The sequence below is a fragment of the Xylocopa sonorina genome, chromosome 11, assembly GCF_050948175.1.
Source record: "Xylocopa sonorina isolate GNS202 chromosome 11, iyXylSono1_principal, whole genome shotgun sequence".
Lineage (NCBI taxonomy): Eukaryota > Metazoa > Arthropoda > Insecta > Hymenoptera > Apidae > Xylocopa > Xylocopa sonorina.
The window spans coordinates 6,641,036-6,668,743 of NC_135203.1; the positions used below are offsets into that span (position 1 = coordinate 6,641,036).

At 49.2% G+C, this 27,708-nt stretch overlaps 1 protein-coding gene across 1 annotated transcript in view; it reads left to right on the forward strand.

Annotated features, from left to right (window-relative positions):
• Positions 1-27,708, forward strand: part of LOC143428794 (uncharacterized) — a 174,718-nt gene that overhangs the window by 68,696 nt on the left and 78,314 nt on the right. The window contains exon 4 of the mRNA XM_076903927.1: positions 6,966-7,082. Coding sequence (XP_076760042.1) covers positions 6,966-7,082 — 117 coding nt within the window. The remainder of the gene's footprint in view (positions 1-6,965; positions 7,083-27,708) is intronic.

Genomic DNA, 27,708 nt, shown 5'->3' on the forward strand with positions numbered 1-27,708 from the left:
ATTATCTCCTGCCTCTTTTTAATTCCACTCCCTTGCGTTCGTACAACGCAGACGATTCGAGATACGGATCCAGCGATCCCAAAAGCGGTTCGATGCAAATTTCACATGAGGCGGTGCTCCTAGTGCGCGAGTTATTAATTTCGTTCATCTACCTTTTGACGCCCTCGTAGACCCCAGGAATCCGTGGATGCGTGCAAGCGTGACGCGCGTTGCTGTCGCTGCGACTACGTCCTCCGCGCGGAACCTCGGCCACGATTAAGCCGCACCGCGACAAGACGCGGCAAATTGCACGGTATTTCGAAGAGGCGGTGCCGCGCCATTCGCCTGGCATTACCCTCTTCCCGTGCACGGATCCACCGTCAAACGACGCCTCGTCCTCTCGGCACCGGGTGAAACCGGGGACGCGTTTTGCCACTGTGCAACCGGGAACTTCTTTGAGAGCAATTACTTCATAAGGAGCCCCGCTAATTACCTCGTTACTTCGGTTCTTCCTTTACCGTTTTCGATGATCCCAGCGCTGGGTTGATGGAGTTTCTTTGGGGTTGTTTCTAACATCCGGCTGCGATTGACGTGCTCCTCAGCGTCGCATATTATACGAGGCGCTTGAATCGTCATGGGAATAATGGAACGCTGCGCTGGAATCCGAGAGGCGTTCCTCGTGCCTGAACCCTCTGAATAATCGGAAAAAGAGGCGCGAGAAGAAACGTCGATGCGTCTCGAGGTTTCAAAGGCGAAACATTGAGGATCGCGATTAATGTAGCAGCGTAACGAGGTGAATTTCCAGCAACAGGAAATCCGGATCCGCTATCTCGCAGGCAGGGCGGGTCGTCCACGAGTCGACAGTTTCGTGCCTGTGCCAATGGCACGATCACAGGGACCACGCGGAGACAAGAGCTCCCAAATTGCGGCGGAGTGTTTCGCAACTCCGCTCGAAAGCGCGCGACGATATCCCCGAGGGAGCACAGCGATGGTTCGCGTCCTGGTAAAATCTCGGCTGCATAATTCAAAAACGTGCTACTTTCTTGGCCCAGCGACACTGGCAATTCTCGATGCAACCTGAGAGACGCGGCCAACGCCTCTGGTGCGAGCGTAATTGGGACAAGGTGCTGAAAACTACATAGCGTTCATTTCGAGCCGCGACTACGCGAGTTCCACCTGATAGCACAGGCTTCGACTAACCGATCTTATCTAATTGGATCAGAATTTGTGTAACATGGAACTAGTATGCGCGCAGGTTTAGTTACGTCGATCTTCGCCAATTAACATGGCTATCATCGAATTAATCTTTATCGTTCGCCAGTCACGAGTGAAACAGGGGATATCCTTCGAGCAGCAGATAAACCAGAAACACCACGCGCAGCCACGCGCACGAATCTTCGTGAATCGTATCCGCGTCGATTCCCAGCGATGAGATCACCGTCACCTCTCGAAACGCGGCGTCGAAAATGCTCGTCATTCTCGAAAATGCGATCTCGCCCGACTCCCGTTTAATTTTCCGCTGCGCGATCGTAATCGGGGACGAACGCGAAACAAGAATTGCATTCTTTCGAGAGGCAGCGGAACACACGGCGCGGTGGATCGCGTCTACGGGAAATCGAATGGACTTTTCGGTCGCGGGTTAACTTCGTTTGATGGACGACGGTGCGCGCCGACACGGTTGAAACGGGGAACGTGTATAGACGCGACGAGGAGCAGGCGCAGCGAGAGAGGAAGAGAGGAAGCACCCGTGCATCTGGGTGGATCGTGGGAAATAAAAGCATCCAATTTCCTGGAGATAGCTCGTCGAATCTGGACGAACCTCCTGTTCCTTCTCAGTCCTTCGTCATTGTTGCGCACTGCGACGAGGTGGAACCGCTACCAGCCGCGGAGTCGCGTTTTTATCGTCGGACACGCGACGAGGAATCTCCAGCAGCTAAAGTGAAACGTAAAGTGAGCCGCCTAGCCAATCGCGAGTAACAGGATCCGACCAGTACCGATTTTCAGGCTTAATCCAGCGATCACGACGAGCTTTCAATTATTCCCGTCGTTCCGCTGGCTACGAGACGCGTTCCACTTGTAACGCGCCCTCGTCGTGTCCCGTGCTCCTCCTCCAGATCTGACAGCCACTTTCAGCGGCATTGTCTCTTATGTTTCATGGTATTCTCTTAGCTTCCACTCTACGCCGCTCGTTGCAATCTTGTCCGTTTAAGCGGGACGCGAGTTTCACCGGCTCTGGTCGTCTTCAAGCTGAAGTTTCTTGCTGGTGGATCTGGTAACGCGCCGTTTAGGTGTCGGAATTGTTTCGTCGATAGCAATCCAAAATGGCGCGGGCGAATGTGACGAGATTCTACGGCGGATAAGACAGACCCCTTCGCGTGACTATGCGCGATGGAAATCGATTCGAACTTTTCTTTTTCTACGTTTTTCTTTCGTTATTAGATTTGGGTGTTCTTTTAAGGAAGAATCTTCGAGGAACGGCAATAAATTTCGAATCCTCCGTGGGGTGTTTAAACAGCGAAATGTAACGTGGCGACGAAAAACCAGTTAATCTGCAAGTCAATCGGGAAGAGCTCTCTCGAACGTCCGCCTTTTAAGTATCCTCCGGATTCTTCTCTCCTCCATTATTATTCCGCAGCCCGCAAGGATGTTTGATCTTTTTCATTTCATATCGAATCGTTACCCGGTATCGAGGGGGCGAAAGTGGGCGACGGTGGACGAGTGGAACGTCGTTCGTTCGTTCGCCTCATCGAACGGCTTCGAGCAAACAATATCAACCCGCTGCGAGGGATGGACGAGAGGAGGGCGCGAGAAATAATGAAGTGGCGTAAGCGAAAAAATTTACTCGGTTGACGGATAAAAATGGAATGTAATTACTTCCGCTTTCGAAGTCGTCCCAGCGAGGCGTTCCCGTCTCCTCGATAGAACGGAAGCTACCCTTCAGGAGCTCAGTCAGCTCGTCGCTCGTCCTCGACAAGCCTGCTGTCCCGATAAAATCGACAGGGTGCCCATCCTCGAAAATGGCACGCGAATCGCGCAATTAACGCCCAATTACCCGGTCATACAGTCCGGGCGGCGTGTAATTGCGTTCACCCCGGGTCGACGTAGCCTTTAAAACACGCCTATTTATGCGCCCTCGATTCGCCACGATTCGCTACATTTCCAACGCGTCGTTGGGACGATAAGCCCGATCGATGAAATCGAAGATGCGTATCACACTCGGCTGGGACAAAAGAATGGCCGTTGTTATCGTTTCATGCGAATTATCGTCCGTTTCCACGTGTTTTCCAGCCCCGCGGTACATTGTTCGCGAGCATCGGGTAAACAGATCTCGCGCGGTAGGCGAGGATTAATCATCTCGCGGTTACATTTTTATCGAGCGAGCGAAACACGGGGGTTCAGGCCGTGCTCGCCTGGCTACGAACAATGGACACTCGCGGAACACCCCCGTTGTTTCGTCGCAACGAAACATCGACCGCTGCTAGCCGAAATTCGCGTTCGATCACGATGCTTTAAATCATCGCGAAAAAACCAACACGCTAGAACACGGTCGCTAATTAATTACGACAATAATTCCCGCTCAATCGCCTGGAAATCCACTTGACGACCCGGCGAGTCGAAACGAAATCGTCAATCACGGTAATGGAACGATTCGATGCATCGAGGAACTATCGAATAAATAAAAAGCGAGAAGAATAATCGGAAATCGTCTCGCTCTAACTAACGAGCCGACCCTCGAGGCGAAGGATCAGGCTCGATCGCGTGCGAACTATCGCGCGAGTCCTCAGGTATTCGAAAGTCCTCTCCGATTCGCGTACAAATTTTATTCGCCTCCACATCCATCTCGCCTAGCAATTTTCCCTGTATTTTTCTCATTTACGACGCAGAACCGATGAGCCAGTTCCGTCGACCCAATTAGACTCTTACAAGCTGGTGCAAGCAGGGCGGAACAACGGGTATACACCAAGGTGGAAATCCGGCCGGATTTAATAGACAGTCGCAGCTCGAACCAGGCGCGGCACGTACCGACATCAATAACGTTAATTAACATATCAACGAGACAATCCTGGAGACGCGTTTCCCAGCGGTAATACCATCGCCGGGACCATTTCGTGTATCTGAGCTGGCTCATTCGAATCTTGATACAGGCTGAGAGAGCGCGCGCGCGTTCCAAGTGTACGCAGAGGGCCGCGTTGCGCGCCATTGTCGCGTCAGGGGTCGGATACGTGGCCCCATAGTTCACCATTGTATCGGACGTACGGTTGCGAATTAATTGTCGTGTGGCATCGACAGACCACGGATTCGATTCCTCGCGCCCAGAGCTTTTGTATCGCGGGGCTTCGATGAACGCGCGCGTATTTCCCGGCTAATCCGCAGCAGGATAAAAGTTTTCGAGGCTGTAGCTGGGTACGCGCTCGAGGACTTTTATCAGTCGATACGGAAAAATTGTTTTTTCTCCCTCTTTTCGGCTTGCCGTTCGCGATAGACGGACGCTGGATTCTTTGTTGTGTGTTTTTTTTTTTGCGCGAAAGATAGCCAGGGATTGATGAAATGGCCGTTTGAAATATGGTAAACGTGCAACCTTTGATTGGAGAATTTTTCAAGGCTGATAGAAGAGCGGATGGAGTCGCGTGGCCGATTGATTACAAGGGCAATTTGTTCGAGGAGCGAATCGATCGGGGTATCAGTTATTCGGTGGCAACAAGTTCCGCGGAAGAAGAGTTAAATAGTTGAAGTTTCGAGGGTCCGGTAGCTCGTTAAACAATCCGTGGAATTTATGCAAGTTTATAGCAGTGCATCCAGGTTAATATTAAATGCACTTGCCGTTAATCAAGAAACTTTTCCGCGCTGTACACGCTCGCGTTCCGGTTTTTCTCTCGTGAAACTCGCGAAGAGCTCGAGCTCGCCCCTGACTCTCCACTTTTATTCGTTGCGTCCATCTTCGTTGCGTTTCGAGAAACCGGTTGTACGTTATCCGCGCGTCGCGACGCTGAACCACAGCGATGTGATTGCGTTTCTGTACAATTATGAGGGCAGAAATATGTACGTATGATTGCGAAACTTTCTTGACCGGGGCAATCATGCAAATGCGGCGAGAAACGACGCCCTTTATTTCGTTCTCTCAATGTACCGGCTAACAAACCAATGGCGCCGCGGTTCCAGCCGGCCGGGACTTCAAAAGAATTAATTTCCATAATTGTCTTAATTCCGTCGAGGGTCAGAACCGCGCGCAATTGGTAATCGCGTGTCCCTCTTATTCCCGTGTTCAGAAGAAACGAAAGCAATTATCAAATGAGGTTCCAGCGTGTGTTAGAGATGCGTACATAACCTAGGAGTTACTCGAAACGTCGGCCATCTTTTTACAGGATCGAATCGCGTGCACCGTTTAGCCTTCCCCTTCACTGTTTGATTGCAACGAACGGCGATAGAGATTAAAGGGAATTCCCTTAGCACGCAGAATGATAGAAATAATTGCATCGAAACTGGCGACAAGGTGCCGTTTTGTTAATTAACACTGGGTTCCGATAAACAGGTTCAGACGTGGCTGGAAACTCGTTCAACGAGTCCTTTCAGCGATGTTCCCGGCTGGTCTCGTGGAACTCGGAACCAGGTCACGATCACTCTTCCTGTTTCATCGGGCAACTCGCCTTCCTAGATATTCGCTGGATTGCATTAAGAGAAAAGGGAATTCTCCGTTTCTTTGCCCCCCCCCCAGATGAACTTCTATATTAACGGATCGGTGCCTAGCGTTTTTCCAGAAGCCTTCGAGGATCTCCCGGTTATTAATTACACATTATGAGAAAAATTTCAACAACTTCCAGCGAGTGATCCGTTTTATTTTACTTTGCCCTCGTTGCGCCTCGACTGCTTTAACAACTTGGAACTTTCATTAGGGCAATCGAACGAGATTATTTCTACTACCTTCGCTTAAAATATTTCTACGCACCCCTGAGAAACGAGGGAGCAGCGAATAGGATATCTAAATTTTAAGAAGGTCAGGACACCCTTCGGAACCCTTCGAATTCGCATTAAATTATTCTCGAATTTCGGTGAATCAGTTGATTCGTCGATTACTGATCGCACGAATTTCCTGATTTACAAATCGAGACACGACGTTGGAATTTTCAGAAACCTCGATGGATGATAATCAGCGAACCGTATTACGAAACGTCCCTCCTTCACTTTCGGGAAAGACGAGGGTGTTACGCAGATTAAATCAACGCGATTCAATCCCCGTTACGTATTACTCATTGCGTAACCACTCGAATTTGTAACCATTTACGAACGCAGCCCTCTTGCAAGGGATAGACGGATCCTTTGAAGTCGTTTGAGAAGCAATTCCAGCTCGAGAATCGAGAAAGTGGAACGTAAGAGCGCTAAGAATGGTTCTACACGCGATTTCTTCGTCGATGAATGCTTCGTGAAAGTACAATTATTTATTCAAGGGTCGAAGAGTCAAGTAACATTTTAATACGAAACGAAGAATCCATCGCGTACGTTTACACGTCATCCGTCAAACGAATGACGGACAACGCGATATACCGCGTCGAGGAACGATCGGTATCAAGTATCATAACCACGCGTGATTGGTATCGACTCGCGCGACCCAGAGACTAGTTCTGTCCGTCCCGTTGATCTCAAACTTGCCAATACCACGTCGATATATCTCGTGGCTATTAATTTTCACGACTCGACACTTGTCAACCAGAATCCACGGCGCCACCGCTTAAACGTCCCCGTAGGAACAATCAGTTCCCACGTTCCTCTGCCTTTCAATTAGAATTCGATCGTTCCGTGACACACGCGCGCGAATCAATCTCCCGCGCGAACCAGCCGCGAACGGGACGAGGTCCGCGATTTTAAGATAACGAAGAGGAACGATCGAGGATCGACAAGACTGATCGAGCCTGTGGCGTCGAGGGGGTTCATTTTCAGCTGAGAGCGAGAGAGAACGGCTGCTAATCCGTGTGCGTCGTCTTCTGTTGCAGATGCGAGGGTGGCTGGCTCCAGCTGGAAGGTGGAGCTCGTGTCTGCGGTCGCAACGAACGATTCAATCGACCAGTCGTGCTGTTCTCCGATAAATCGGTCCCAGTTCTTCATATGCAGTGAGTACACGATCGATCGTTTTTACATACTCGCGTGTAAAACATTTTTATTCTACTCCCGTTCGATTTTCTTAAAAAAGAAACCGTGGAAACCTTAAGTAGAAGTCTTCTATATCTCACGGTTAATCCAGCCTTCATTTTTTAATTAAACGTTCCCTCCTCCCCCTACGATTTAATATCGAGACACGTGCTGCCCGCGTACATTACTTGGCGATAGTAATTAAAGTAAGTGCGTCGAATTTAATAACCAAGGATAACTCGTGTACGTACGTTCGAATAAAAAACGGGAGCGAAGTAACGGCGATTGTGTAACAGAAATGGTAATAGAGAAAAGCGGGGGGATGAAACTGTGAGAGGGGATCGTTTGTCGATCGCTGTGCCAGGCCAGCGTTGCTTACAAGCCCGGCCGCGCCTGTAATGGAAAAGTGCAATCGGAATGAATTGCTGCTTTACAAAATCGATTTAACATCGTTGCGCGAATTGCCGTGGACGGGGCTGGGCCCTCGACAACGATACGCCGGACGAGATAGAATTCTGGCCTCCATTACGGAATAGGAACACGTACCCGGCTAAGTGCTTCTTACTACCCCGGCCCAGCATCGTTTCAGTTAGCCAAACGAACAGCGAAACTGTTCGCGTAACGAATTTCACTTTTTGAACAGCCGTCAGCTTTTAGCCGTTACGCGAAAAAAAAAAAAAGAACGAATCTCTCCCTCTCTGGCCGTAGTTTTCATTTAACGCTTAATCACTCGCGCTGGAACCCGATAGAGCGATACGAATTGTATCCTGTTCTGTATTACGAGTCACGGTGATTAAGCGCTGGTTCTTCTATGGTGTTTCGAAAAAGGTATGATAATTCTGTGGTAACTTCAGAGTTTGGAGGATGTGGAAGCAACGTATCCTTTCGCATTCGTCTCAGCACTTTTATTTGTTAATTAAGATCTCTTTATGGGGATGCATCGACGTTTATCTATCGAACTAGGCCAAGGAAACCAACCCTCGTGGACAGAGTCGGGGGTGGTAGTAAGTTCTCGAAGAGCTATTCGTTGAATTTATTTCTCAGTTAGAGCCAACCACCCTCCCCCCGCGTAATTAATTGGCGCTTTTTCCCTTTGTCCACCGTTCGCGCCGTGTTATCCGACGTTTTTGCGCGCGCTCATTTAAATGCAAATTAATTTACCTTCTCGCGAGACGAAACAGCTTCCCTGGCGTCGACCGTTCCCGGGCTACGATTACTTTTCGTTAGGGTTATCATCGCGAACGTTAATCCTCCGCCTCGATCCTCGTTAATTGCCCCCTCGTTACGCGATTAACGTCCCACTTCGCACTCTTCGATGGGGTTACTCGTTAAGGGTGGACGATATTTAATTGACAGTGTAAGCTGTTTTCCTGTGGTGATTCGATTTATTAAAAGGACGACAAGAAGGGTTGCACCCTCTTCCGTTTACACGTTACCAGCGGTACTTTAATCTTTGATATTTTCTATTATATATAGGACTCTCCACCTCGTCTTGCTTTACATTACGCGAGATACTCTGATGTAAAAGAAAAAGAGTTGCGCTTCGTTTTTTATCAATTCTTTGGTTCTTGCTTCGTTCGTCTTCATAATTTAAAGATTCCCCCCAACGACGGTAATGAAAACGGAAGTTGCTCCAAACAATTTCAGTCGCGAGCTTCCATCGCGATTTTCCAAACGAGGACAATTTTTTGCATTTGAATAATTGATTAATAAATAGAAGTAGCCGCGAGTGGAAACGTACACCGAGACAGAGGAGTCTCGTTCGTAGTCCGCGATCCTTAATTGGCAGGAAGAAACCAGAGACCATCATCCTCAGATCTTATTCCCTCTCTGAGAAACGTTTCCGTTACGTGGAGCTTATTAAATATTTATAGCGGAATCACTATCCGCGATACAAAGCCGTATACATAAAACATCAGCATTTTCGCCACGCATCTGATACTTTTTTATTCACGGGCCGCCTCGTCGACCCTCGCGACTCTCTCTCTCTCTTTGCGCTCAAAGTGCCTCGGACGATTTTCATAAACCGGGGACGCTTCCCTCGCGATCCTTAAACGAGGTCCCAGCCGAGGAGGATCCTACGCGTCGCTTGTTTAGGATCTAGTCGACGAAAATCCCTTTGCTATCCGTATAAAATTACTCTTTCGAGTCTCGTGATTTTATTCGACGGTAATAGACGAGCCGCGAGTCCTCGTAAGCGTAATTCGTATCGTTTCGAATCCAATTAGCGATCCTAACGTTGCATCGACGCGTACAGCGGACCACGATTTCTATATTACGAAGACCAGAGTCGAGACGACCGACATACTCGATCCGATTGCTCGTTTCGATCTTCACCGCGAATTCGCGGTGGTCCATCGCGTTCGTCGCGTAATCGCGGCTCGACGATCCGCAAGGCGGCCTCGCAACGCGTTCTCAGGATAAATGAATCGCCTGGATTGCGCGTATAATCGGTCTCGGTTTTGCGGTCCCGTGCGACCTACGACAGTTCATCAATTCCATATATGTATTGTCGCGCGATCAGCCGGCGCGGTTCCGCAATAATCGAACTAGTTGCCGGCCAACTTTGTTTCCGTCGACCCTGTTGCGGTCACGTTAATTGGAATATACGGGAATCGGCCGATTAATCTTTCAGCTCGTCGACCATAATCGCTCGCTGCGAACTGGCGGTCTGCGCAACAGAGGACGAATTAAAAAGAGTAACGCGAACGATCTGTATCAATGAAAATCGGAAACAATGCGGTGAAATCGTAGAGTTCCACGCTTGAAATCCGAATGAAACTCTTATCGTGAATCGAACTTTTTTTTGCCGATTTTTGCGATGTTTCAGCAGACGATAATTTCTGCTTCCTTCACGACTTGGTATTATTATTCAGACGACCAAAGCGGCGGAAATTGCGAACAACTGTCGTGGAAGTTGGGTGTCTAGCAAGGTCGAAACGAGTCTGACGCGTTTTAACAGATTCAGGAAGCGTCGCGTGATCTCTGCTCGCGAGACGCTCGAGCGTCCGAGAAAGGGTAGCTGTTTTTAACTCAAAAATATCGCTCTGTGATATTACCAGCCGCTTTGATGCGTCGAAGGTGCACGATCGTCGATGAAATTTGTTTAAATTGTGGCAAACTGGGGACGCGCGGCTCGCATAGACGCATCAAGGGATGATTCATGGCGTTCAATTTTTGCTGACTCTTTGTATCTCGAGAAAAGTCGACAGTAATGTTTAATTCACTGCGCGACGACCCAGCTGATTCGATGCTTTCTGAATCCACCATCCAAGTCGCTTTGTCAGTTTGAGATTATCGCAGTGATATTATATACAGCTTTGAAATCTCATTGTCTGAAAAAGTAACGACAGAACGATTATACAAGAAATAAAGAGACTCCTCGTTATCGCTCCACTTTTCATTCCACAGATTACACACAGACACTCGACCGTTTGGCGGAGAGCGAAAGATATATAAAACGTGGTACGATTCCAGGAGAATTTGATCGCGCGATTCCATCAGGAAAACTGAACGGACATCCTTCGAGTCCAACGAATCAAAGTGGATGCCTGAAAATGAACGAAAAATTAATTCCACGCGCGGAGACGAAATTGTCGATCGGTATCTGAGCTGAGCGTCGCACCGCGCGAGCATTCAAAAGTAATAGGCGCATTAACGGGTCGATTAGCGAAGGCGAATTTACTCAGCGATCGCAAATTGCACGGTTCAACCAGCGTCCGCGTAAACTCGTCGGTTGGGATTTAAAATTCAAACGACCCGCGTTCCATGTTGTAGGTACACGCGCGTTTGCGAAGATATCGCGCGTACCATCGCGTCCGCGATGGCCATCGAAGATTCCGAAACGAATCATTCCGCCTCGTAATACGACAGAAATTCCGCCTCGTTTCGTAAAGTTTGCGCGTTACGTTCCTCTTCTTCGATTTCTTCTTTCTTTTCTTCTGATCGTTTTTTTCTTCGCCGTCGTTTGGAGTGCACCGTGTATAATACAGTTTAAATCGTGGCCATCGTCCACGGAGGGATATGAAGTACAATAAGGGCGACTTACGATCGGAGTTGGCGAAATGGGGAAACTTTGAAGACGCCAAAGACAATACCCGTTTTGTTTCTCTGCCAGTGGTGGGCGCGCCTAGTCGCGTGTTTCGAGCCAGTGAACGCGATTCGTGCTGAAATGGCCTCTCGATATTCCGCCGCTCTGTGTCGATTTCTGCCTTTGTCTTCGATAGAAATGTTTCTTGCAAATTTCCCTTTGTTCCGTTCGAAAGAGGTTTAAGGTAAAAAATGAAAAGAGAAAGGGAATAAACGAACGAAAAAAGCGAATCATTCTTTTGTTGAAGTATCCGACGACAACGATATCGAGTCCCGTTGCGGAGCTTTCGACTGAAACTAGAACAAATTAGAGGAGAGGCAATTTTAATAATTCCACTCGTTGGATACGGGCAATCGTTCAGGGATCCATAATTGTCCTGTCAAGCGTTTCCGTTTACGTAACGATGTAGCCGCTCGCATTATTACCAGAACACCGAAATTAGTTCGATTCGGTATTCCAAGAACGCTCTCCGTACGGCCAGGAAAAAAGTTAAGTGGATCGAGGAAAGAGGTGGGGACGCGTTGGCACGAAAGCAGGATTCTATGAAACGAAATCGCTGTCTAGTGGAAAGTTTATACCGGTTACGGGGGCAAGGAGGAATAAATTAACCGTGGCCAACACGAATTTCCACGTTGTACCTCGAACATCCGCAATCCGTTCCACAGCTCGTCCCGCGAGCTCTGCTTTATTAAAACGCCTCGCTAAAAAGAGTCCCTCGATAATAAAAAAAAAAAAAACGTTCGTATTATTTATTCATTTCCACGCGAAAAATCGACCTGCGTAAAATGTAAAATTAATTGCGATTTAATTCGACGCGCGGGTCAAAGAGTCGCAAATAAATTTCCAATTTTAAACCCCGCGTCCGGTTTTTCCGTGGCTCGATTCGCGCGGCGGCCACGCGTCCCCGTTTAACTTCCGGAAGCTTCGACGCTCGTAATAAGATCGATACGTCGAGGGGTGAAAAAGAGCGGAGCCGCCTGTCCGTGGCGCGCATTATACGATCCATTAGACTGGAATCAAAAGACGCTGGGGGGCGAAGAAAAGGGGCCGCGCGCTCGCGGGGCTCGCTCTCTCCATTCAGCTCCGTCCGTCGTTCCGCCGTCAACTTTTCTCCGCGGGATGAAAGTTGCGCGCTGGCAAAAAGGGGGGCCCCGGTGAAAAACGACGCGTGTATCGAATTTACCGTGGAACGACGCCCGGAGAATTCTCTGCGATTGTGCCCGCGAAGAAAGGAGGATTCGAGTAACGCGTGTAGTTTAGAGTGGCTGCTCAATGGGGAGCTCTCTGTATTTCCCGGATGTGCGCTCGGTGGAATTTTTAGACAGCAGTGTATTAGAGAGAAATTCCGTGCGAAACTACGGTAAATTGCGAGCCGGTTGTTTCGATGTACCAGCGTTTTCTTTTGTAAAAGCATCTCGGCTACGCGGTGGTAAACGATTGTACGACACGTCGAAATTCGTTGAAACTAACCGCGCTGGTTTCTCCCGTATTTATCGTAACAAGTAACCGTGGCGTCAGTGAGGAACTAAATTAAATAAACCTATCGTACGTCAAGTTGTTCGCGTCGAGCAAATGGAATTTAAGACCTTATTTTTGCGAAACATCCGGGACGAGGATTGAGTTGAACAGCTACTGCAATATCCCCTCGACGTAATCATATTCGACGATCCTCCTCTCGTTCGTTAAGCGTCGCTTTATTAAAATAGCGCCACTCGTTAAAGTCGGATAATTTTGCAAGAGGCCCAAGGGGGTGGCTCGAGGATAAATGAAGCTACGCGAGTAGCCGTGAGAGAAGTGGACCGTGAACAGCGGGAAGAGTGGGGGCTGCGACGTTGAAAATCTAAAAAGAAGGAAAGAAAAAAAAAGAGAGAGAGGAAAAAAGAAAAGAGGAGCTCCGGTCGACGTTTTGCCGAGGAGAATGCTCGACGCTCGAAGCAACGGGACCGTGACGCGTCTCGGGTGCAAAATGAAACTCGAACGCGGATAGAACCGGCGTCGAAACGGTGGGAAGTGCCGGGTAGAAAAAGCAGCCCAACGATTCCGTGGGATTGTGATGTCGGTTGCGCGCGTAAGCCCACTTCCGGTGGTTCCCGATCTTCCACTTTTCCGGGGGCCGCGCTGATTGGATGGATGCGGGTCGTGCCGCGTCTGCATCTTCTTCGGTTCGCAATCGACGAATTTGTCGCGCGGCGAAATTGTCCGACCGGCGACAAACGCGCGCAGACTGAAGGAAGCAAACGAATCGAAATTCAATCCATTATGATCCGTCAACGCGTCTCGATTCAATCGGAGAACAGGCCCCGTCAAAAGGACTCCGTTTTTTTTGCAACGATCTCCCAATCGGATGGCAGCGCAACCTCGATGGTCCATGGACTGTCCTTGCTGCTTTCCATTCGAACGATGATGCGATCGCAGAGCTTCAAAGGAAACCTTAAAAATTTCTCTTCTTTAATACAAACAATGTTTGTACCAGCTTGAAATTGATACATTTCTTTTACACGAGTTATTTGATCTACTTCAAGTTCGCTTTCCTCTTCCTCCGTTCTCCAATGATAATGCAACTTTGAATTATTATAAAGAAGTTGAAATTGATATGCTAACGTCGACGCAGCGCTGAACGGAAACAAAGCACTCTTATAAGGTGAACCGTGAGGAAGAAAAAAAACACGAAGCCACCCTACTCACCTTAATCGCTATTCCATTGCACCCGATCCACCACCAGCCGCATCCCCGTAGCAAAATCCCGCGTTCAATCCGCCACGTACGCATGTTCCAACCATTTTAAACTTCGAGCCGCCTGTAAGCTCGTCACTAACCTGGAAAGACTTTCCGTTCCTCGTTTCGATAAGGGGATTCAAACTTCTCTAGCTACGTCCCGTCTAACATTAAGCAATTTCGAATACGAAAGACAGCCAGGTGATCCGAGCACATCTTCAAGTAGCATTGTACCTGTTACTGGTCAGACATTGGACCAGACGAACACGTCCTCGTTCGTCAACGAGTCGTTCGATTAATCACTGTAGACTCGTCGACACTTTTGCTTCGTCCAACTTTTCCCGTCTGTCCTTCATCAGCAAGGAAAAACAAGGAGGAACGTGACTCTTCTCTCGCGATGCTAGCAGGATACATTTTTCGAAATAATTTCTCGTCGGATATCTCATGTGAGGGACGTACTCGTCGAGGAATTCGAAACGAGTCCGAGATAAGGTGCTGGTGGAAGCAGCGAGGGTAACATCGAATTTGAGTCGACGCGAAAGAGAAATTTTCCTGGTGAATGGAACGCGTTCGGGCGAAGTCGCGATTTATTCGACGCCACCTGACGAATATTTTATCAACCAATTAGAGACGATTTACGGGCGAAAGGATTCCACGGCGATAAGATTTCGGCGAATTCCAACTGGAGATTTAGTAGATCGCGTAGAAAGGGGCGACCTGGCTGAATAATTCCCCGTAGAATTTTGTAATTTTATAATAAAGGTGAGATATTCCTCTTGGTAGACGGCTAAGTGCCCCCGCATTAATCAGGCCCGCGGATTCGAGTCTTCCGGAATTTATCAGGATTTCGAAATCTTAAAATCCAGCTTCTCGCCCGAGCCATTCGTGCTTTTACGTGGACTCGATTCGAATTGTTCCTTCGAAGAAATAACGTTCTCGTACCTTTCGCTTCGATTCGATCGTACTATCGGATCGCGAAGCAGCGTTTCCAACAGGGACGCGCGTTTTTCGAAAAGAGGACGGTAAAATTTCATCGCGTCCTCCTACTAAATCCGAAGAAATTCGAACGGGTAACCGTTTCGACTCTGTCCAGTTCGGTCGGAAGATTAAGATAAACGGCAGCTTGGAAACTTTTAATGAGTGCGTAACAAAGTCGTATAAAAGGTATAAAAAGGTAGCCAAGAGTGGCACGAGGAGTTTGCGATTAAGACTTCGCTCTGTTTACTCCAACTTTTATGTCTGTCTGACAGAGATATTACGTGCGTGCAGTGGGCTGGCCTGGTTCGAACGCTCGGCCATCGTCATTTCGCGGTTCACATCGAGCTCGAACCGAGGGTCCTTTCTTCGTCTTCGCGACCGTGAAGCGTTTAATCCTCCCCGACGATGAGCCTCGTTTTCTTCCTTTCAGACAGATTGCAACGACCTACATGCGCCCACCGCCGTCTATTAATACAAAACACATTTCCGTTTCTTTCTCAACGATTAATGACGGTAGCAAGTTTGACGGCGAAAGGATCCGCGAATGAATCACGCTTAACGGTTTTAAAAGCTCCGGAGGATAACTCACGCGAGACTAATTTCTCCAAGAAGAGGAGCCAGCAAGCAAATCCTAGAAAAATTCTTCTACCCAGAGTAAACCTGAAAGACAAAGCTCTCGCCTCGACTGTGGTCCTCGTTCCTCGCGTGGATCCTGCTGGCGTTACCATACAAACGACGTATAAATAACAAGCTTGGCCAATTTCTCAGGCCACAATCCGTCTAATGCTCGGTTTCGTCGAGCCCGGAAGCGGCTGCATTAGGAAAGCGAGAAACGATGTAGCGTAACACTTCATTGGGAAAATTACGAGGCGCCATTTCCAGCCGTGGCACCACCGTTGCACCACCATTGCTTTCGTTGTTCACGGTTAAACGGAGAGAGGAGGAGGTGGAAGAGGAGGAGGAAGACGCGCGTTACCACCTGTGCACAGAGGGGTAAACGCGCAGAGACGCGTGTACATAATCGTCCGTAGACGACGAGAGAAGGAAGGGGGGTTGAGGATGGCGAGGACGAAGGAGAACGGGAGGGAGAGCCAGGGAACGAAGCGAGGGTGGAGAAAGAAGAGGGCAACGAGTGGATCTGGAGTGTGCAAATTACGGGACTATGGCGCTAATGTTAACTACACGCTTTAGTAGCCTCGTTACCAGACCATCCTGATGCAGTCGCATTCGTCGAGAGAACAGGACGTCGTTAATCGTGCTACTTTTAGATAGCACTGCTGCCACGACACACATTCCTTTCGCGCGTCCCCTTCTGCCTTTGAACGTTCCAGCGCTCCGAGGAGAGAGAAGCAGCTCGGAAAAAATGGGGAAACGCGTCGAATTTGTCCTCGTCCAGACGTAGACGATATCGCGTAACTGAAATGAAGCTATTTTTCGTTTTTTTCTTTTCCTAATTACGATAGCGATCAGAGACTTCGTTGAGCATTGCGCACTCCATTTTATACACTGTAATTATCGGATTTAGAGAGCTGTTTCAATTGAAGTCTCTTCTTTTGACTCGAGAATTACGTCGATTCTCGAAAGGTGGTTGGTAAATGGCGAGCCTTAATTGCGAGTTGTTCCAATTCCTCGAGGAAGGTGGCACGCTTAAAGAAACGGAGCCGAAGTTTAAGGGGTGATAAATTGAATGGCGAAAATCAAATGGGGTAGAAGCCGGGAAAGTGGGCCGAGACGAATGTGCGACGCGCAAATTACGCGGCTCTGTCACTAATGTTAACGGCGGACGTTAGCGGCGTCATTACAGGGTCACTTCGACGAGGGAGCTTTCGCCGTCGGAAACGGAGCGTCGTTAATCGCGCCACGGTCCTCCTCCAACCCCTCTGCTCGCCCTCTTCCACCAGTTCCTTCATTTTTTCCTCTTCCACTTTCTTTAAATCCGCCGGTGTACCCTCGAAAATAGCCGGCTGCTGGTTATCGCGCGAGTCTTTAAGCATGAACGCCGCGATGCTTTACGACCCAGTTATTTGCGCCATTAAAGTTATTTTAAAAGCACCTTCGACGAAGATGCTTCGCGATCTTTAAGAATTTTACTTTTAATAGAATACCTACTTCACGATAAACGGTAAATCGCGCAACGGTACAATTTCTCTAATTTGTTTTTGCTCTCAACCTCAAATACAAATTCGCGCGAGGAGATTCCAACGAAGTTGCGCTCCCCTATCGAACGACGAAGATCGCGCGCCTAAAACCACGAGCAACCCCTGCCAGAAAACGTCGAGGACGTTCGTGAATTTGTCGCGACGCAAAATTTCCCCGTCGTGGAAATCACAGACGAATCAGAGCCCACGTCCCGTAACCGAATGCAAATCGCGTCGAAATTTCCTCGACGGAGATAAGCGACGGAGTGGCTGCTCCCTGTTAACGATCGTGACTACGGGGGGTGTCGAGCGCCCGAGGAAGTGTTAAAACGTTCGATCGTAAGGCGGCGTGTCCCGAGAGTTTCTCGGTTGAAATTTCGAGGATCGTAATCGGCGACCCGTGAACGTGAAGGGGGTGGAAATTGCGAGCCCGGTCCGAAACCGGCGGCCACGTCGACGACGACGACGACGCTGGCGAAGTTGGTATTTCCCCGACGAGCGTCAACGAAGTTAACGAACACGAATTGAAACGGCGGAAGGGCGAGAGACGGGTGGCGGGGAAAAAGAAACGGCGCGGAAAAACGATCGGGTGTGAAACAGGAGCGCGCGCGACCGCGCGTTTCAGGGACGACCAGGTTGCCTCTAAATCCCGATAGGACACGGCCAATATTAAGTTTACCAGAGAGCCAGCGCCACCTCTTTTGATACCCTTATCCAAAACTAATTTTCCTTCGACATGTCCTGCCCGACCTAAATATATTCATCCTTTGACCCAGCGCCTCTGGTCGCGCTCCTCAATCGAGTCCGCGGATCGAGTTTGGCCCCAGCCCCGTGGAAATCACCATTCCCGGGGCGAGCTTTGACTCGTTTCGGTCACTCGTGAAAGTTAATCGCGCAGTCCCGATTGTTACGGAGGATTTGCCGGCCTGGAACTATTTTCGCGTGGAATTCTCGATCGGCTTCGGACGCGTCGAGTTTACTGACAAGTCTTCGCCGACTTTAATTAACCGCCTCTGCCTGGGAACTCTAACTTTCGACTATCGATCCGTTGTGCTCTTTCGCGTTCCGCTCTCTCGCCAGCGCGCACTGTGCGACAAAATTTCGTGCCATTTTAGAGATAACGTTAATTTATTTCTTTTTAAATATTTTAATGGACACGTGTATGTCAGATGTTAATAGGGTGTTCGAGTAAAAAAACGACAGGGCAATAACCAGCAGCCTGCAGAGACATCGGGAAGCTCATATAACGCCACAATGAACTTCCAATCCGATCATATTCCGGCAAGCCCCGTCAGCCTCGTCGATCGACGCCCGTCTGGCAAAGTTAAACACACGTTTCCTTTGAACGTGCACGCGTCCGCTCCTCCTTCTGCTCCCGGGTTAATTCGCAGTCAACGACATAATCACGGCAGCGTAACAGTCCGTAAAGGCTCGCGCGCAATGGTGGACCGCGTTTTCGCAACCGCGATCCAACTCGAATTAACGAGGTGCCCGGTAAACTTCATCAGCCGCGGAGATGGTATTCATCACGGTTCCGATTATGGTTTGCTCGGCAGATATTTGATCCCGCGGCGAGGCTCGGCTCGCGACCCACTCCCGCTGCTTTCGATACCGGACGAACTAATAAACGTGAGCTCGACACAATGCGGAGGCTTCCTTGTACACACATCATCGGTAGAGAAACGCTCGACGTTCGAGCTGTGTGCGCACGTCGCGCGCAAGTACGTCTGGCTGGATAGGGTGTGTTAGATTAGGTTGCATTAAACGGGGACCGACTGGATTACGTGCGCAAGGTTATGCTGGTTTGGTTAGGTTACATTAGGTTAGGCTCTAACATAACCTTAGGTTAGGCTAATCTAGAACCTAGCCCAACCTAAACCAAGCCTAACCCAAGCAGTTTCAGCGGGTAAAGTTGCACTGCTCTATGCCCTTTACAATTGGTTAGAGTTAGCTAGAGGTTCGTTTAGGTATGGTTAGGTTAGGTTCTTGTGACTTAGTACCTAATCTAGCATAAGTGGCAGAATGAAACCTAACCTAACCGTACCTTCTCGAACCGCTAGAGCAAAAAGACCAATTGCATCTTAAAGTGCATTCTATGGTGCATCTTATACCTAGAATGGTTTGATAAGGACTAATTGTTGTACCATTGGGAATTATTATTATTTAGTGGATCACGAAGGGAAGAAGGAATGATTGCACAGGAAGAGGAAATGAGAAGAAATTGATAGCGAATGATTTTCTCGACGGTGAAATTGTTAAGTGAAAACGTTGTTTGACTTTTGAATGGAACGATATCCTCTGAACGTGTAGCTACAACTGTGAAGAGGTTCCACCTTTGAAAGCTACTTGAGGGATGGGCGCACCTGTGTCAAGTATCCTCCAGGATCTTCCGACCCGTGCGGCTCCCCTGTGCGGCTCTCCACACCGCCTCGTTTACGTTTTGTCCGATTTTACACGGGTCGCGACTACTTTCTGCCCTCTGCGGCGTCCAAGGGATTAAAAAGTCTCACTCCGCGCGCTCCACTGCTGGAATTCAACGCGCGAAACGGACCGCGTTACACGTGAAATTATAAGAAAACATTAAACATATTTCAGCTCTCAGGCGAACACTGTAAACTCTCCGCTGCTACAATTTTTCGCTGCGATGGTCAAAGCTCTCAGCGCGGAATTTTTTTTTTTTTTCTTTTAATATCGCGAATTTCTCATTTGAACGTAGCGAAAATTGCATTCGAGGGTGTTACTCGAAACTGTCGACGACGGAAGTGCGAAGCAAACGCGGCCATGTTGATGTTTATTAACAACGGTTGAGAAATTTGCTCGACGCCCGAATCCAGAGGTGAAACATCCAATTAAGCGGCGAGCATGGCGACGGGGGGGACGGCACCGGTTCCGAGCATTAATCGGCGTCATTGTAGCGCTCTGTTGTTCTCGTTAACGGGGACACCGAGGAGCTTCTCAGCAAGTTGGACGTCCACGAAACCACGGAAATCCGTTTTCCATTCTCTCGAGGGCGAAACCCCGCTATTCTCCTAAGACGCAAAGACGGCTGTTGGCTAGTCTGGATAACGTTTTGGTCTGCTGATCGCCGGGGTTACGCGAGTTCCCGTGCACCTTGTAAACACTTAAATCCGCCTCTCTGTACGAGCGCAGGCTCGTTGCGAGCTTTCGCGTAAAATGGCCTCAGTCATCTCCCCCTCTCTGTCTCTCTCTCCCTCTTCTGTTCTCCTCTTTGGCTGCTTTGGAAAGCACGATTATCTTTATGCAAAGCTCCCGTGTTCGCGTCCGTAACGCGCGTTCCATTCCCGTTTACGTAGAATTTCGGTTTCGCAACGCGGGAGCCTGAACCTGGGTTCACGACGACCCAGATTTATGCGAGTTGCCTGAAAATTTCAGACCCACGCGGAATTTACGTTCGGATAATCGGACGGGTTAATCGTTATCTAGAAATGACAGGTTTCAATTTGGTTGGTACTCATCTCTCTCTCTCTTTTTTTTTTCGTCGAAATCCGTGAAAATCGAGGAAAAACAGAATGAACGGGTTAGTAAATTACGAACTAACGACTCCCAGTTTGCAAACGATCGAAGCGACACGAACCAGTTGCGCTACAGCTGGCTAACAGTGAATGCGTACGTGATTATTATCACGCCAATCACGTACGACTTGTCCAGCGCGATTGGCACCCTCGTTTTTCCCCCTCGCTTTTAACTTTCCTCCGCGCTCGGTTCTGTTTCGCGCAACTCCGTGGCAACAAAAGCGACGTTTTCAGGGGTATTCGATGTAACGAAAACCGTGGACACAGCGTGCACGTTTCAGATGTTTGCTTGTGTATCGAAAAATGAAGGTATCAACGTTGCGAGTACGTATAAAATATACGTGGTACTGTTGAGAGAGCAAGCTGTTCCAGAGCTGTACTATGGTTCATCAGCAAGAAAATTTCGACGAAATTCAAATGAATTTCAACGCGTAGCTGTGCCACGTTCCAAATTTCCCGCTGCCGGATACTTTGGTTGCTCGTCTCACCCCGTCTGTTCACCCCTTGTACAATGACCACGCTGGAGAACACTCAGCCGCGCCAATCCAATGCGAGCGCTCGTTTCTCTAGCGAAATCCTACCTCTTGAACGAAATGCGGTTATACTTTACGCTCGGAAAAACTCTCATCTTTTTCATGGCGCGTTGTGTTTTAACGGCACCGTCGAGCAACGGGAGCAGAATCACGACGGGCGGTTTGTGCCCCATCACGGTCACTGGACGCGGACGAATGTCGAATCCAACCGCGCGACGTTACTCTTGAAAATGAAAGAAAGAAATTCGTATCGCTGCGATCGTCTGTGGGAAAGACGCCGCAAATGTCGAGACGAATTTCTATCTCTCGCGATATATTTTATGAGCCAAGCTTCAAAGAAATTGAAAGGCGAACATTGCGTGGAAATTGTGATTCTTGAAGAGAAGAGGAGAGACGAAACTGAATTCGTATTCAAAGTGAATGTCCAGAAAAAAAAAGAAGAAGCGAAAGAGAAAAGAGAAAAACGAACTAACCGGTACAGAATCGTCGCGAAAGAAACGAGGCGTGTCATGGTTCACGTTCGTCCTCGCTAAATCAGTTCGCGAGCGGCGGAATAAAGGATGACCGTTGCTGTCTCAGCTCGTAGCAAATGAAAAGCGGCGTGTCTGTCCTGGACCGTGCCTACGTGACCCGACGATGGTACCTCGCGACGGATATCCCCCGTCGGCGGCCATTACCGATTATATCGGACAGATGCTGCTTTCAGATAACGTACGTCGCGGAGAATTAACTCTGGAAGGACCTCTGCTACCGACCCTCCGCTCGTTCCATTTCACCGACGCGAACGTCAGAAACAGAGTATCTCTCGTTACGCTACGATCGCGTCCCGATCTCCCGACGCACCTCGTCGCTCTGGAACCGGATGGAAATTTCGTCTACGTAGCCACGATTAAACTCGAACGACTTATCAGCAGAACGAAGAGGGTGGAAGGGGACATTCTTGGAACAGACGAGCGCTTTTTATCGTTTCGAAACGCTCGAGAAGGTTTATCGACGGTCGACGTGGAGCCACGGGATCCCCGTTGTAATCGGAACAGATCGCAGTGACGTTTCCTGGGTATCGCGAGCGTTCCCCGTTGAATGATGGGACAACGAAGGAACCAGGACACCGTCTGTTATTTCAAGATTGCCCGTGGCGCTCGCGGAAACGGCGTCGATATTACCTTGTCTACTTTCGCGGCTCCCTCAACAGGGACTCCGACGGAAACATTGAGAACGCAAGAAGATGGCGCTGGTAACGGGGGAGGTTAACTCGTCATCGACGATCTTTACGACATCCAACATTCGTAACTTGCACGAGAACTGTATAAAAATCGATTGTTCCCCATGCGAGAGGATGGAGTGTTTCAAAAATCGAGGCATCCGCGTCGACGATACTTTATTCGTCGTGTATGCGAGTACGTCGCGATGTTCGCTGTCGCGTGGAAAGTTAGTTGCCCCGTACGTGGCCCCGTGTTCCTTTTAACCGGAACCGCAGGGGCGGCTCGAGCGTTTCGAAGCGACAGTTTCCAGCAGGTGCGGCAATTTCGTGTACCAAGCGACGCGGTCAGGAACGTCGGCTGGGAACACGTAAACTTTTATGCGCGCCGCCCGCCTCCCTGTATCCCGGTCCGCGGAGGACTACGCGGGGCAAATCATATTTAACTCGAGGCAGAGGAGCGCGCGGGAAAAGCGGCGCGCACCGAAAGCGAGCCCCCTTTGGGATTATAATCCGGCATCCTCTCAAGTATCCTGTTTACGACGACCGCCGAGGTAATTTCGCTCGAACCGACAGAGGGGCCGGCCTCAGAAGCGAGAGCATCAAAAGCCACCCCCCCTCGCGAAACGGAGAACGCGAACCCGCTCGGGGGCTACTTAATTTTCAGGATTTTCCATCGCGACTCCGCGCTACCGGAACGCTTATAATTCGCGGATGCATTTTAATGCGACACGACCGCGCCCACGTCGCCGCATCGCCCTCGAGGAAATCGTGAGAGTCGTCCATCTTCGACGTCAGTCATTCCCCATTGGCTAGCCGCTTGGTATTTGTCGTTCAAATGGACGGATATTACGAGGAAGGGTTGAAAATTAAGAGGATGCAACGTGAAAAGTATTGGGTGGCTTGTTAAGATGTCACGCAGCTCGGTTTAAATTGTTGGAAAGTGTACTTCGTATACAGCGATCTATAAAGTATTCGTGGATGGTTGGTCAAGTTTGTTGAGTGCATTTGAGGGGTGCTGGTGTCAGTACGAGACTTAGGTTCTATATCGCTCTTTCCAATAACTCTGTTGACTGAAAAAGGACTCGATTTTTGCACGCACGTAATTAACCGAATCACTCGAAACGTGATTTGCGTTCGACCATCTTCCCCACGCAAATATCTCACTATAATTAGCTGATACAATAATCCACATTATTAGCGTCCATTACGAAATTCGATCGTTCGAGCAACCATAATGCGGCATTCGAACCAACGCGTTTCATTGCGTGGCCGGTGAATCCGCGAGCGGAAATAAAGAAGTCGTTTGTATCGGTTTACCATATCGAAAGAACGATAACGGGAAGGGGGTAGGTTGCTCGTTGCCAAAACGAGGCATCGCGCGCGGGTCGATTATCATTCGCTGTCGATGATTAATCGCATCAGACGGCGAAGGTGCAGCCGGTGGCCGCAAATTGCGTCAAATATGCGATCGGTCGAAATTGATTCGACATGTAGTAACCATCTGCACCGTCGATTATGGGGCCTGACTCAGTGACCGAAACCTCATCAAAGTTTCGCGACGCAAATTGGAAACACCCCCGAACTTGGCCAGCAAACGAAATCGCCGCGCTCGGTAGGGATCGACGCCTTAACTATGCGACGGTACAAAACGAATCGAACTGTCCGTGAAGTGTTCCATAAGTAGTTGAGATTGTTCCATGATTGCCAGACGGTAGCTGGAATTTATGCTGTTCTTGATAATTGATTTCTAAAAGGGTTCCCTCCCTCTAGCCTTTTAATCGAAGCCAGCCGCCAACTTTCACCCCTTCCCCGGGTATAAAATTTCATAATTTAATGGACCCTGCGAAACTTTTATAACGTCGCAACGTTTACAAGGTTTCTAATAGCACAGAATTTCCAACGAAACCCAGAGCCCCTCTTCTCCGCGAAACTCCTTCTCCAGGCTAAGACCCGCGAACAACCCTTAGCATCGACGAATCACGGTATAATCTGTCGCAGTGGTTGCGCGTCGGGCATAACACCGCGGTTAATGAATTCCCTGGCAAGTCGAAAAACTTCCCCAACCACGGAGAACCCCTTTCCCCGAAACTGTTCGCGGTTAGAATGAAGAGGAGGGCGAGACGCGGAAGTTCGTCGATTAAAATCCCTCGTTTCACGAAATTCAAGGAGCAACGCGGACTTGCTCGCTCTGGGAGAGGAGGCTTTAATATCGAGCTCCAGCGTGACGGTTTTGAGAATCGAAAGACGGTCCATCGGTGTACGTGGACTGTTTATGACGGCGAAGATCGTGGGAAACGGTTTGCGACTACCCTCCACACCCTGGGCGCCCACTCGCCGCCGCGTTCCTCCGCAAAGGGGAGATATTATCGGTATTGTACGAGTTCGATTGCCGCGGCCCTGTCCCGCCCTCTCTTTCCATTCCTTCCGGCTCGAGGGTTATCGACACCCTGTCAACGGTTTCGCGCCTTCGTTGTCGGGGATGGCCCACTTACCGAGTCGATTCCCGTCGAACAATAAACAGCGGCCACCCCCTCGGTGGAAAGGACGGAAGAGCCGACGTCGGGGTCACGGTTCCATCGAGCACGCGGCGACGACGCTGTTTCGACGGTAATTATGCCTTCCTTCCACGAATGGCACCCTCTTTCACGCCACGAGCCTGTCTCTCTCTCTCGTTCTCGCTTGCTTGCTGAGCCTGTCTGGTTAGGTGTATGGTGACATTTCGGAGACAGAAATCGATTTCACATCAGACCAATATCGAGGCCATTAAAATTGCTTTAGAATCCGTTATAAGCAATAATTTGAATCGCGTTAATCGCAAGGTGGTAAGAGGGAAAATGGGGATGAAAGTTTCTTATAATTAGCTTTCAGCTCGGCAAGCGCTTAGTTAATAGTTCTTGTTTCTTCTTCGCCGTTCTTTGCCAATTTAGTAATTATCTTTAAGTTACGAATTTACCATTTTCAAACTGTGGTAGAATATTGATACAAATAGTTTCTTACGAAGAGTTTCGTTCCCCTTTCGAGGAATCCCTTCTCCCGAGGGTGCTAATCAATTTCTGTTTTTCATCCACGATACTTAGGCCGCGCAGCCCCGAATCTTCCGCAATAATTATTCTCGTTGATTGATGTTCGCGGTTGAGCAGAGTCCCGTTTTGTTCTTCTCGGATCTGGGTCAACGGAAACGTATTTTCCATCGAAGGAACGGAAAAACGACGCGGGCTGCGGAGGGACTTCGATCGATCAAAATCGAATGACACCGCGGGAAAAAGTTCGCCCGATGGAAATGGAACGCTCGAGGAAACTGTTTCTTTTTTTTTCCTTCTTTTTGTTTTTTTTTTCTTTTTCACCAGCCACTACGATCCGCGCACTGTTCCGCGCGGTTCCTTCTGTGTCGCGCCCGCTAAATGGTTTTTCGTGGAACACGTCCCGACACGCTATCTTCTCGCTGGTTACGCTTCAACCATCGACGTCAGGGACCCTCGAGAGTTTGACGCGAGAGAAAAAAACGCGAACGCCGGAAATGTCTGTTTTCACTTCTGCCGCGTTCATAAATGTCGCAATCACTAATAGAGAGAAAGAGCAAAACGAATGGAATGTTTTCGAGAAAATACTAGCATCCTGCAACGAAATTCCCAAGTGAACGAAGGCTGAAATTTATTTGTCAGAATTTTACCAGTTCCCTCGTCGACTATAATCACATTTACTCCTCTGGCGTCAATATTCTTTCCACTCGAAACTCTGACATCGCAAGCACCCCTTGACTCTGTTCAGATGTAATCAAAAACTCCGCTAACTACCCCTGCTAGTCGATCCCATCTCTCTCTCTCTCTCTGTCGACAGCCATCATTCTCGCCGATGAAATCGTATCCAGCGGATCCCACTGGATCGTTCGTGGAGTTGTCGAGGATCTCTAGATCCAAGCTTCCACTGTCCAAGCGGATAGAACGAATCAGCTCCTCCTTCGTCGATTTCTTCCGTCGATACGGCGAATAATAGCCGTCCCATCCATATCCGCGTGAAGTCATCGCCAATGGCCGGATCGGTTATTTTCCATGTCCGACACGGTCCAGTCGCCAGATCCGTCGTGTTCTCCGGGCGTCGTTCCTCAATTTAACGTCGCGATCCCTTGTCATTACAAATCGGATCGCGGTCGCGCGCGCGGATCGTCTTTAAATCCGCAGACGTGCCACGGACACTTGAACCCCGAGCCGAGATTACGGGGCTCCGTCTATCCTGGCTGCGATCCTGCGGCGATATAAATTTTACGGGGACGTTACTTTTTCGCTGATATCGGGATCTCCTCGCCCTTGCGTTTTTCTTTTCTCACAGGGGATATATTGGGAAGCTTTTAAGGTGTTACGATTCGAATTTCCGGGATGATGAATAGATATCGCGCGAGGGTGTATAAAGAAGCGGAAGAGGAGGGTGGATTTTTTCGTACAATTTTTTTGCTCCAAGCATCGAACGTGTTCCGAACCGTCGATTTTATTGTAGCGATCGTGGAGTAACAAGAATTTAGAATTCCATTTGGAATTGGATCGAATAAAAATTTCAAAGCCCTTTTTATTCAGCGGGACAGATGACGCGCAAGTTATACGTAGCTACACGACTCCATGGAGGTATTTTATTTCTCAAAATTCCACGGAGTCTCCATCCAACTGCTGCGCCCTTTATTTATTGGCTGGGAACGCATTATACGCACGCCTTCGAGATTCTTCGGATACGGATTCACACTCGACGCGCGGCGAGGCGCGCATTTTTAACTTCTCTCCCCCGGATTTCCTGCGCCCGCACCCCGCGACTCGCGATCCATCGATTTCTCTACTTTGTTATACCAGTAGTTCGCGCCGTTTCCGGGGATCCGCGCGCGAAATTGCGAACTCTCGCGATTTTCCGCGCGAGGGTGCAAGGGGGAGAAAAAATAATCCGAAACGGTCGAGCAGCGGCGATCGAATTTCTGGAAAAATTTCAGCGGCACGATTTTATTCACGGTCGGGCTGTCTGCACTCGACTCGATAAACTCGTGACCCCGATGATTCCTGCGATACATACGCGCGTGCACATATATTTTTTCGGCGGTACATACGCTCTGAGAGATATCAATAAAAATGCAATTTCCACGAAGCGTATTGCGCGGCAGCGACCGTAATGCCTCGCGAGAGATTTGTTTACTTACGTATCTGCGATATATTGGTCCGGGAAATATGGGTTCACGCCTCGATAGAGGAAGACGAAACATTCGTAGGACGGGAGGAGAAATTGACAGAGCTTCTTCTACGGTCCTCCCCCAGTCCCTCTCTTATTCCTCTTATCCTCGCCGCCGCCCTGTTTCGGAACCCACCTCGTTCAGCCGGCTTCGTGGAATTTCCCTTCCGTGCTCCTCCTCGCGCCCCATCGCGTCCTTTATTTCCTTTACATCCGA